At 40.1% G+C, this 12897-nt stretch overlaps 1 protein-coding gene across 2 annotated transcripts in view; it reads right to left on the bottom strand.

The window, feature by feature from the left end:
• The window catches only part of LOC134539386 (bone morphogenetic protein receptor type-2), a 141197-nt gene that overhangs the window by 47102 nt on the left and 81198 nt on the right, over nucleotides 1-12897 (bottom strand). For both annotated transcript variants that reach the window (XM_063381377.1, XM_063381379.1), the window contains exons 8-9: nucleotides 10152-10334; nucleotides 7158-7327 (exon numbers count right to left, since the gene is read on the bottom strand). In XM_063381377.1, coding sequence (XP_063237447.1) covers nucleotides 7158-7327; nucleotides 10152-10334 — 353 coding nt within the window. The remainder of the gene's footprint in view (nucleotides 1-7157; nucleotides 7328-10151; nucleotides 10335-12897) is intronic.

Genomic DNA, 12897 nt, shown 5'->3' with positions numbered 1-12897 from the left:
ACCAACAACCAAGATTTAAATATTAAATTACTTAAACTTAATGACTTGATTAAAAAGGGAATTTTACCAACATTATTAGTTCAGAATTTATGGAATGGCGAATTGTGTATTAAAGGAGTGTCGCATAGAGTATAATTGAAAACTATTTGACAATGTTGAATTATCCTGGTAGCAATGAAATAAGCATTGCCACCATGTGCACATTAGCAGACATGTGCACGTGTGTATTTTTCACAATTGAAACTGAAGTTATGAAGTTTGCGGCTATGCAGTTTTTAAGTTTTGAAACAAAAGATAAAGCAATTTAAAATAGTGTTTTGGTTGTTCCTTATTGGAAAATAGATAATCTGAAACATTTATGGAGAATATTCCCAGGAACTTACGGGAAGGGGAAAAAAAAGTAGTATCTAAATTTTCTTTTTAAAATTTTACGACATTTAGGTTGTTAAGTTGCTTATAAATACCGCACAGTTCGCTGATTTCCAAAGGAAATAAGAGCGTTATTTATAGCATTGAGTTGCAACTCTTTAACTTCCTTGCTTTGTGGGCTGAGTCGCCTGCAAAAATTTTATTATGTTCTTATCATGGCGTTACTTTGTTTTAAGGGCTATTTATATAAAGTTATACATTTGTTTTTTTTTTTCTGTCAAAAACATTTTCAACCGATGTTTCCTAATTGTAATATAATGGGTGTATGAGGTTGTGCAAGTATTCCTAATCTAATCACTGGAACAGCCCTTCGGACCTGCAGACCCGGCTGTGTCATTGTCCGCGGGCAGGGCAGGGCTTCACGGGTTCAATACTACTGTCAAGACAAACAAACCACACTGGGCATCGCAAAGAGAAGAACTCGGATATAACCAAGAAAAGATCAAAAAAATAACTACAGGCATTTGTTTTTGAGAGTTTTCACATTGCTCGACAGTTAAAAAAAAAACAGAAATAAATCCTAGAAAAAAATGTTTTTGAATTTTCCAAAATTATGACTTGTTTTATTGTGTGTTTTACATCTTTAATGACCTTGGTGTCAACAAACTCTGTAGGTCTGGACTAGAGGGCTTGACTTACAGTAGACGCAACATAACTCAGAGCCTGGGTGACGGTTAGAAAATGGATGCGTGTATGTGAGTCACGACATTGGAGAAGGCAGACGTGGCGTGCCAACGAGCGATAATGCGTAACTTGATAACAGAGGCTACACGCTACTGCACAGAGTGAAAACATAGTCCTTCGGTGAAATCCGACGAATATGTTCTTTAACACATCCGTGGTACTTACTAAACTTTTCGTTTACAGTTTGGATCTGAGGTTTGTGTGCATGTAGTGTATCACTTTTGTTCAGAGCCAGTGTTGCATATGTAGTGCAGTACTTCAGTAAAGTACAACTTTATACATAAAATACCTACAGTGTTGTCAAAAGTTAAGAGTAAAAAATTGGTTGTCTGTAAAGTCGGTTTACAGACGAGTTTAACCTGACGTCATAACAAAACATTGATAAAATGATTGCATACTTTTATGAATAAAATTGAATCATTTTAATTTTAATAATAAAAGAATAAATACTTGAAATTATACTAGTAATCAGATTTTTAAAATGCAAGAATAATTAACCTTTATTGCCGAAATTATTGTTGTAATAAGCAATGAAAACCACATGTTTTCACTGCACTTTATAAACAGTCGATGAAACAGTTCACGTGTCGTGGATAGATAGCGCGATTCGTTCGGTTCGCGTCCGTCACCGTAGATAGCAGCACTGTAGGGGAATAATATTATTTCGTTTTTATAATATGATTTTATAACAAATACGCATCACAAATATACCAAACTTATTTATAATGTGTTACTATATTTTTTTAAAACATTGTGCAAACAATTCTGGGTGTAATTTGAATTATTATGTGTAACTGTAAAACACCATTGTTCGTTAAAAATGTATTTGAATATTCAACATTACTTTTAAATAACCGTACCGATTGTGCTGAAAATTGGTAGACGATCGTTAAATTATATAATATTAATAATTCAAACGACGAAAACATGATTGAAAAGTTAAATTGATGGTTGTTCCAATCGAGTGGAAGAGAGATGCCACGCATGTGTACAATGAGCATAACAGGACACATCCGTAGTGGGACATCCGTAGTGGGACAATGTGCGTTACGGGACACTTTTTCTTGCATACAGCCGGCGTTCATCGATTTATTAGAAGTTGTCACGTCAAAAACTTCACTCGCAGGCGCGGTAAATCGTCTATAACGTTCTGCAGTTTATGGAAAATGAAGCGCGATTGCAGGAACCCTCCATTTCACTAGAGAAAGCACAGATGAGAACAGCTAAGGCGACGGGTGAGTCTCGCACGACTGTACAAACAATTAAAAGGGAGGCTAAGAGGAATGAAGCTGGTGAAGGAACATCTTTCAAGACGCCCAACAAGAAGCGAAAGAAAACATGTAAACACAAACTTGACACCTTTGATGAAGCTGTGGTACGACGTACTGTGTACAATTTTTACTTACCTGAAAAACGTGTGCCGACTGTCGAAACTACGACGTAAACTAAAGAATGACATAAATTACTAAGGTAGCAATACAACCTTAAGGACGACTTTGAAGAAGCTGGGATTCAGGTGGCAGAAAATGAAATCGCAGCGCTTACTTTTAAGAGAAAAATCAGATATTCAGCAAAAACGTATAGAATATCTCAAGAGTATGCGTCAACATAGAAACGATGAATGCACAATTATATACATGGATGAGTCGTACATATTGTCGTCTCATGTAAAAAATGAAATGTGGAGTGACATGTCCTCAAATGGTTTACTAGTGCCTGTCGTGAAGGGTCAAAGATTAATAATGATTCACGCAGGTGGTGAAAAAGGTTTTATCCCAAATGCTCTTGCAATGTGGAAGTCGCACCAGGCAACAGGGGATTATCACAAAAACATGAACAAAGATAATTATGAAAAATGGCTCACCGAACAATTAATACCAAATCTTCCACCAAACAGTGTTTTTGTGATAGATAATGCTCCCTATCACAATGTAAAAATAAATAAAACGCCTACCTCCAGCTCGACAAAATCGGAAATGCAGCAGTGGTTAAGTAAAGAGAATATTTCTAGCGACATGCTCAAACCAAACTTGTATAACCTCATAAAGAAGCACAATCCTTCGCAAGTGCAGTACTCGGCAGACATACTATTGGTAAATAGTGGCCACACATTAGTTCGTCTGCCCCCTTATCATCCGGATTTGAATCCGATAGAAAGCATATGGGCTAAAGTTAAAGGAGAAGTGGCTTCAAGAAATGTTACTTGAAATTTGGCAAATGTAAAAAAACTTTGGGAGGAGATATTTAACCGAATGGGTCCAGAAGATTGGATACCGATTTGCAATCACGTCAAGACACTCGAGAACAAATACTGATATAAGGATGTGTGTTTTGACATTGAAATTGATAAAGCGATTGTTCAGTTAGGTGATGCAAACAGTGACAGCAGTGACGTTTACACATCAGACTCTTCGGATGGAACAGTCAGTGGCGTTGAAGAACTGAGGTAGTGCTTGGAACGTCAGTGGCAAGTGGTCAATGTTTTCTGCTTTTCTCTACCTGCTGTGAAAGGTCGCCGTATCTGCTTATACCCCCTCCTCATCCACCCGACCCCCCACACGTGTTGCAATCCCTACTCCTCATGTGTGACGTAGCTCAAGCTCGGAGTTATATTGTGCCTAGTGTACTCTGATACGAGAACTACTGTGCGGGCACCACCGTATGAAAGGGCACATGGACCCGGCGAGACTCCACTCGGGGCATGTGGGAGGGAGATTCGGACCATCTAGATTTCACACACCAGCTGCCAGAATCTGGCCCACTCTCAGCATTGGGCACGCTTTAAGGATTAAAGCAGTGAGCTCTCAAGGCGTCCCACACACCACCATGCAGTAGATGTCATACATGTGAGCACAAGGAGAAAGGAACAACATCTAAATGACACGTCTAGGTTTATTAAGAAGTTACACGCTCCCGTGTACATAGTCATTTAAATAGTTTTTTAAAAAAATTGAGGCACGAATCAGTTTATGTTGCAAAGTGGTCCACACACGTGGTCACACAAATATTAAGTAAGGGTGATTAAATACTTGCAGAGAGTAATAAGAATTAAGAATAATAATTTAAACAGCCCGCTGACCGAGAGTAACCCTGAGGGGAAAAGAAAAAAATATTTAAAGACTTAAGAACATGAATGGAAAACTATTTATCAGTGAATGCAAGAGGTGAGGTCACTAGGGTGCCTAGTGCTTCTGCTCTCGGCCGGTGATGACGAAGGATTGGGGCGAGCAAATGCTCTGCACAGGCCACATGGCGTCTCTCGCGCCGAACCAAACTATTGTTACGGTTTTATGATTGCGTGCCAAGGATTATTAAAAATTTGACAACCAAAATACTTGTTCAAATATTGCACGCTTTCTCATGGCTAGAATTATTAAAACACGTAGTAATTTAAAAATTAATATTCATACAAAGGTATAGCTTCGGCCGGACTCTGGTCCGTTTCGGGAATGTCCGGTGCCGTCTTCATTTTATGCAAAATTAAATATAAGATCAACTAAACAAAACCCTCCCGGCCGACCTGCCATGCCACAAAATGCTTAGGACAAAAAATAAAGCAATGAAGCTACGGCGCCCTCTTGCGGGAGTTTGTGGTGCGCCATTCAAACACACATCACGTGTCGCCTGTGCAATGCCAGGAAGGAGTGGTTAGGGATGCCACGGGATCGCAAAGGGAGCGGAGTCTGACCAGGCTTAAAGGAGCAAGGCCCTGGTAGACATCATTCTATAATCTTACGTTAGGTAACTGCTGTACTTGATACATTTTAAAACCAACATTTTTATATACCCTTATCCCAGCTATGTTTTCAATAAAGGAGTAAAAGGGAATTTACCATCAACAGTACTATAAGCATTTTACCCCCTAAATGATTAGAAAAAAAAATCATTGTAGGGTTTTCTATTCGTACAAGAATTTATTTTGATGTTTTAACATCAGGGAAAAATGTTATTTTAGTGTTTCTGTTTGCAGCGATAGCTACATATTTATGGCAAATCATTTAGTAATAATAATGTGAAAAATAGAGGCCTATAGACTATACAAGAATAATCTTCCCAAAAAAATTCTGCATATTCCCTTTATCTTAAATTCAAAATAATTTTTTAATTGAAAATCTAATTAAATGGAAAATCAAATTTTTTTCTAATTAAATCCAAAAATAAAGTGAATTTTTTTTGTTCAAACTTCATAACATTCCAATGAAAATATTTTGCAAAATTTAGTCAAATGAAGAGAGAGAAATTAAAAACAATAATTAGAATTACAGATTGTTGCAAAAAAACAATTAAAATTTCTGAATAAAAATTATTGAATTTATACATGTTAAACTCTTTTCGTTTAAATTTAATGTGAATGAATCACACTAACTATATCAATCCCTTGCCAATAAATAAAAATAATAATTTATTTAAATGTCACAAATACGTAGTCCCACTGATTGGGTCGGGGTTTTAAAAATAAACAGAATTTAATCATTTTCGCAGATTTAAAAACTTAAATCTATATAGAGGAGTATAAAAACTAACTAAGCTGCAAGAAAATTTATATTTATGAAAAGAAAAATAGTTTTTTTATGTTTTATCAATTTAAAACTTCTGTTACATTACTTTTAAGACTAATTACATTTCATCCATACATGCCGTGATCCGGACAGGGTCTAGCCCCATCCAGTCCGGATCAGTGGGATAGACCACTAGTAGCCAGATCTGGTCACAGAGGTACGAGGCCACTCACGTCATAGACGGACTTGGTCACGGAGGCACGAGGCCACTCACATCACTGATGGACTTGGTCTCGGAGGCACGAGGCCACTCACGTCATTGATGGACTTGGTCTGTGAGGCATGAGGCCACTCACATCATTGATGGACTTGGTCTGTGAGGCACGAGACCACTCACGTCACTGATGGACTTGGTCTTGGAGGAACGAGGCCACTCACGTCATTGATGGACTTGGTCTGTGAGGCATGAGGCCACTCACATCATTGATGGACTTGGTCTGTGAGGCACGAGGCCACTCACGTCATTGATGGACTTGGTCTCGGAGGCACGAGGCCACTCACGTCATTGATGGACTTGGTCTGTGAGGCACGAGGCCACTCACATCACTGATGGACTTGGTCTCGGAGGCACGAGGCCACTCACGTCATTGATGGACTTGGTCTGTGAGGCATGAGGCCACTCACATCATTGATGGACTTGGTCTGTGAGGCACGAGGCCACTCACGTCACTGATGGACTTGGTCTTGGAGGAACGAGGCCACTCACGTCATTGATGGACTTGGTCTGTGAGGCATGAGGCCACTCACATCATTGATGGACTTGGTCTGTGAGGCACGAGGCCACTCACGTCATTGATGGACTTGGTCTGTGAGGCACGAGGCCACTCACGTCACTGATGGACTTGGTCTTGGAGGAACGAGGCCACTCACGTCACTGATGGACTTGGTCTCGGAGGCACGAGGCCACTCACGTCATTGATGGACTTGGTCTGTGAGGCACGAGGCCACTCACGTCATTGATGGACTTGGTCTGTGAGGCACGAGGCCACTCACGTCATTGATGGACTTGGTCTGTGAGGCACGAGGCCACTCACGTCATTGATGGACTTGGTCACGGAGGCATGAGGCCACTCACGTCATTGATGGACTTGGTCACGGAGGCACGAGGCCACTTACATCACTGATGGACTTGGTCACGGAGGCACGAGGCCACTTACATCATAGATGGACTTGGTCATGGAGGCACGAGGTCACTCACGTCATTGATGGACTTGGTCTGTGAGGCACGAGGCCACTCACGTCACTGATGGACTTGGTCTTGGAGGAACGAGGCCACTCACGTCACTGATGGACTTGGTCTCGGAGGCACGAGGCCACTCACGTCATTGATGGACTTGGTCTGTGAGGCACGAGGCCACTCACGTCATTGATGGACTTGGTCTGTGAGGCACGAGGCCACTCACGTCATTGATGGACTTGGTCTGTGAGGCACGAGGCCACTCACGTCATTGATGGACTTGGTCTCGGAGGCACGAGACCACTCACGTCATTGATGGACTTGGTCTCGGCGTGCTGCTCCTCCCCGTTGCAGAAGTACTTGGAGCCACAGATCTTCATGGCGAAGCCCAGGTCGCAGAGGCAGCAGCTCAGGTCTGCCTTCACCAGGATGTTGCGCGTGTTGAGGTCCCGGTGCGTCACGCACGGCTTCACCTTGTCTGCGGGGCACGGCAACCATCAGCTCTCGGAATGCCTCGCTCAAACTAACACTTGTTCTTCAACTACAGTGAACTTTCTTTACAACGTACCTGAAAAAACCCACAGTTTAGGATCTCAATAATATAGGTACTCTATACCGACCAGTTGTAAAGTAACTAAGGTATTTTATACCAAGCTACCATGTGCAATTTTAAATAGCATTTAAATTATTATACGACCACAAATAATCGAAAATCTAATTTCCATAATTTCACAGGTTTCTGTGACAAAAAAAAAAAAGAATTTCCAGTAATTTTTTTGAAATTAAATAGTTGTTAGTATTTCAAACAAGTGACCTCACCAAAATACAACACACATATTCAGGTTTTCCATGGTCAGATCCCGATTCCCCGACTTTCCCACATATTTTAGTTCTGCAGCCAGTAGCACACCTGTATTAATTAAGGGTAATTGCGGTGTTGAAGGAGTGTCTAAAGTAATGCCGTGTTTTCTCGCATAATCGTTGCACTTTTTATTCTAAAATCAAGTTCCCAAAGTAAAGGTGCAACGATTGTGCGTAAAAAAATTTTTTTGTTAGATAAAGTTATTCAAAAAACAAAACCAATTCATGGTATTACGTTTATTTAAAACGTGAAGTATAAATTAATAAGTCGTGCAACAAAAACCTTTCAACTTTAAATAGAAAAACAAAATCTGTGATCCGAATGCAAGCCAAACAAATGCTTCACTATCGCCGCAGTAAGTACAAACACCACGAAAGAGAGCGGGCCATCAGATGTAGTTAACTCGGCACTCGACAAAGAGCGAGTGTTGCATGAACTCGGCGAGATATCGATATTCGGCTACGTGTGCGTGCTCTACACGGGAAGCAATATAACCAAACATTAAAGATTGCAACCGACGCAGATGGAAAGATTAACGTTATAACGTTTAAAAACCTTTTTTAAAAGAAAATTTACGCATCAGACGACTACGTATTTCCGTTAATTAAATAAGTAAGAGGTAATGTCCGAATAAATATTAGATTTCTATTTTAAAATACATCCGTTTTATACGGAAAAAATACCCACACAAAGCACTCAGAATCTAATAGCGGAACCAAAAACTTTATGCGATGTTTACGCAATGTTTTTTTTTTATCCAAATTTTGACACCCAAAAAATGGGTGCAACGATTACGTGATAAAAGAGGGTAAGTGTTGGTACATGCCATTGAATGAACTATAGAGGTATCATTTAACTAGAATACCAAAGGACTGGAAAAATTAAGTGGAGGTGACTCTACTGGCTGCTGACACGTGAGACGCCGTAACTGGAATGCCTGCCATTCGATACTTTGCCGATCAAGTTTTTCTCAAGAGCTCACGTCATGGAGAAGGGCATATTTCAGAACTGGTAGCACTACAAATAAGCCAGTTTGACGTATCGTTACTAGTGCATTTTAATGAAATTCTGCATTAAGTAATTACTTTAAATTCAATTATTTTACCCAAAATTTGCTTCTGTTGGGATACAATTTGTAAACAAATGGGGGAATATAATATAAATACAATTATTTGGTTGCAAGATAACCAATTTAACATAGAAAATAAAATGGCGACTGGATCATAGTGTTCCATTACTTCTAACTACGTACCCATGAAAAAAAATTGTGAGAAACAAGTGTTAGAGTATGTTAGTGAAAGCAAAATACAAATGAACATTTATTTCTCATGTTTGTGCGCTTGTTCACACATTAAAAAATTTTCCTTCTCGACGTAGGCAAGTTGCACTTAACTGATTTTACGTTTTAGTAGTAGCAGTAGTAGTAGACTTACAATTACATACCTGTTATTTGAAAATGTGACAAAAAAATGTGGAATATCTGCTTTTCAGGTTTTAAAGAAATTAACTCTTCTAATAGTCATATCAACCTCAAAGTTGCACATTATGTTTAGACCTATGCACATCAGCACAGGTTCTTCTAGAATAATGTGTGGTGGCAAAAGATGAGGAAAAAAGGGGGTTGTCTGTAACATCGGGTTACGGATGATAATTTTACGTGATAACGCCATTGTTTGGACTTGTAAATATTGTGTGTAATTGTAAATATTGTAGCAGCGCCAAGTTTTTCAAGTTGGCTGCCTGCCAAGGTGGGTAGCCCTGCAGCTTCCGGCAACGAAGCAACAGTTGTTGTTCAACCATCATGGCGGTAAGTTGTGCTATCGTGCACGCTTGCTGCCAATCGAGTTGTTTGCAAGTGCATCATCGTTAATTGTGTCGTTTTATCTGGATTTTACAGTCTCATACGTCTTTAGACAAAACAGTCATAAGAAAACATTGATGAAAAATTGCATACTTTTTAATTTTCAAATATTATTTATATTATTTATATATATATTATTTATATTATTTTATATTATTTGCAAATTTAATTTAAATAATTTGTTTAAATATAATCACAAACAATTAGTTATAGAAATAAACTGAAATCAAATCAATCTCAATAAATTGTTAATTTGAAATGACAAAATTGAACAAATAAATAAAATTTTTAAATTGCTGCTTTTAAAAAGCCCGCCTTAACCAGTTTGATATTATAGAAGATCTTCTCGCATGGTGGTTGGCCGGTTCTTGCAAGCTCGGCTCAGGCGGAACATGACAATGAGTCATACTTTTTCGTGCGTTCATCGATTTATAAGACGTTATCATGTCAAAAATTATTAAAAGAGATTAAAGATTTTTTTTTTCCCCAGTGGAGGGGACATCAAAAGGTGGAGGTGGGCCTGATATTGAGGTCCGTCCATTCAGGTGTGATTGTTGAAACACGATGGTGGACGCTCACCTCCCTTGCGGACGTCAGTGTGCAGGTGGGCCAGGCCCTTGGCGACGGTCAGAGCCATCTTGCAGAAGGTGGGCCAGTCCAGCGTGTTGCTCCGCAGGTAGTCCTGCAGGCAGCCGTTGGGGGCGTACGACAGCACGAGCAGGTACTCCACGCAGCCGTCCGGCCCCACGCGCTCCTCGCACCCTGCAACGTCACGTCACGCCCCTCACGACCCCTCCGCGCACATTCCCCCCTCGCTGTTTGTGCGTGGTGCCGTATTAACACACAGGCCACAAGCAATAACGTCACAACCTCATGTTGGATACAATTGTAAAATAAAACATTACTTCAGGCTCTCATTAAATGCTAAAATGGGTCAGTTTTTTTTTCAAGTACAGTAAACTCTCGATTATCAAGAGTTAACTGGGACCTACCAATGCCTGGATAACTGAAATACAGTAAAGAAAACCCTGGAAAATCTGTTTAACAGTAAGGGTCACACTCAAATTTGGGTAGCACCATATATTTGTCTTCAGTAGAATTCTAAGCACCAGTGAAGTCTTTGTGTACCATATCTAAGCTTATTGGGATGTTAACATTTTGGCATTGTGTCACCACGCTGTCTTTCTGTCTTTCTCCGTAGGCGCCAATCACCCCCCCCCCCCCTTAAGGGTTTGAATTTCCTACCCCTTGACGGCAAGTTCTTATTTCTTCTCAGTTCCTGGTCGTTTCATAAAACTAGTACAGAGAACTGTGTGCATGGCTGGAGAAATATATAAGAAGCATTTTAATACACAAATGCTTTCCACAGACCTAACTCAGTCGGGTCTGCCCAAGGTGACGCGACTCTTCCAACCACCCCAGTAGGCTCCAGAAAGTCTGCCAAGAGTATAAAAGCAGCGACGCCGAGCGAAGAGCGGAGCAGCGCAGAGAGTCTCCCCCTCGGGGAGTGATACTGGCGACACCCGTGCGACCAGCGAGAGGTGAAGAGGGCAAGTGGCCGGATCTATCGGGAGGCGATACCTGCGAGAAGGCCTGGCGAGCGATAGTTGGGGACTGTGCTGCGGCCTGGTGTGTGTTTGTGTGCGAAGGAAGCGGACAGAAGAGCGAGCCACTGTCGAGCCAAGCTCCAGTGTTAATGTTTCAATGACCAGTGTAAGACTAATTCTTGTGGACACAGATTTATGATGTAGACATTAGTAATAAATAAAACTGAACCAATTAATAAAGCTTTACCTTACAAACCCATTTTTTTTCGCACATTATACTTGTAACAATATTTTCCTTTTCAAGTCATCAGCACACGGGTAGAAGTTAGTAGGCTCATTTAAAAATTTTTCATTCCTTTCGTGTGAGATATAGTTAGTAGTTATGATTCTCAAAACTTGTTATTAACAGCTACTTTTAACATAAAATACTGTAAATTATTCAGCACTCATTAATATTAATGATTAGTGCATGCTTTTTTCAGCATCTCTTAAATTTGATATTTTAGTGGGTTCGTGCTGTGTTTCTGTATAAAGGGCATTAAAAATCTTGTTAAATTTTTTATACACATACAGCCAGAGGATGTATAAAATGCTGCCACATACAGTGAAACCCCGTATTTACGTTAACGGTATTTACGTTTTCCCGTTATTTACCTCCTTTGTTTTTGGCCCAATTTATTTTCCATAAGGCGGTATATGTCGTTTTCACGCTTGTTACGTCGGAAAAGTTGCTTCATTCCCGTTATTAACGTCTCGTTCAGTGTTTACAAACACCAAAACATGGCTGCCATAGAAGAAAGATACATCAAAAGCTGCGTATGTGAATGCGTTCGCGTCGTGAACAGTGCAAGTAACCTTGCACTATTCACAATACTTCTATTTCCACAGCTTTCCGCTACGAGCGCTGGTAGTATCATTGGCTTTAGCGGTAAATGTATTTGACACATATTTAACTCTTTGTCGTTATTAATATCTGTGAGAAAATGGAGAAAGTGAAACAACGAAAAACTATTACCGTTGCCGATAAAATCAAAATAATTGCCAAATTCGACGAATATGTTGGATCACGTGTGGACCTTGCGAAAGAACTTTCAATCCCTGTGAGTACTCTTAACACCATCATCAAAAGCCGAGAAACCATCACTGCAAATGCCGCGCAATGTGGGCCAAGTGCTAAAAAACGTAAATATGTGAAAGACTCGAAATTCAAACAGCTGGAAGATATTCTTCTTGAGTGGTTTTCTGGTGCACATGCCGCAAATTTACCAATAAATGGTACAATACTGAGAGAAAAAGCACGTGTTATTGCCTCTAGGCTGGGAATTCAAGATTTCTCAGCTTCCAATGGATGGATTGATCGGTTTAAGCAGCGTCACAATATTGTTTACAAGGTGGTTTGTGGCGAAAGCAAAAGTGTGGATGTGGAGACTGTGGAACATTGGAAGGAAATGCTACAGGAAAATATTGCTGGGTTCGACCCGAAAAATGTTTTCAATGCTGACGAAACAGGGTTGTTTTTCAATGTTCTACCAGACAAAACCTTTAGTTTTAAAGGGGAAACGTGTCACGGAGGTAAGCTCAGCAAGCAACGGATTACTGTGTTATTGCTTACCAATGCAGATGGAAGTGAAAAATTCCCCCTTTATGTCATTGGCAAAGTGAGGAAACCTCGATGTTTTAAAAACATCAAGTCACTCCCAACAAAGTACGAAGCAAACACCAAAGCCTGGATGACCAATGCTTTTTTTCAGAGCCAGTTGCATGCATTTGATTCAAAA

Source organism: Bacillus rossius, chromosome 15 (assembly GCF_032445375.1).
Source record: "Bacillus rossius redtenbacheri isolate Brsri chromosome 15, Brsri_v3, whole genome shotgun sequence".
In the NCBI taxonomy this organism is placed as follows: domain Eukaryota; kingdom Metazoa; phylum Arthropoda; class Insecta; order Phasmatodea; family Bacillidae; genus Bacillus; species Bacillus rossius.
This window is presented reverse-complemented; position numbering and strand designations above follow the sequence as displayed.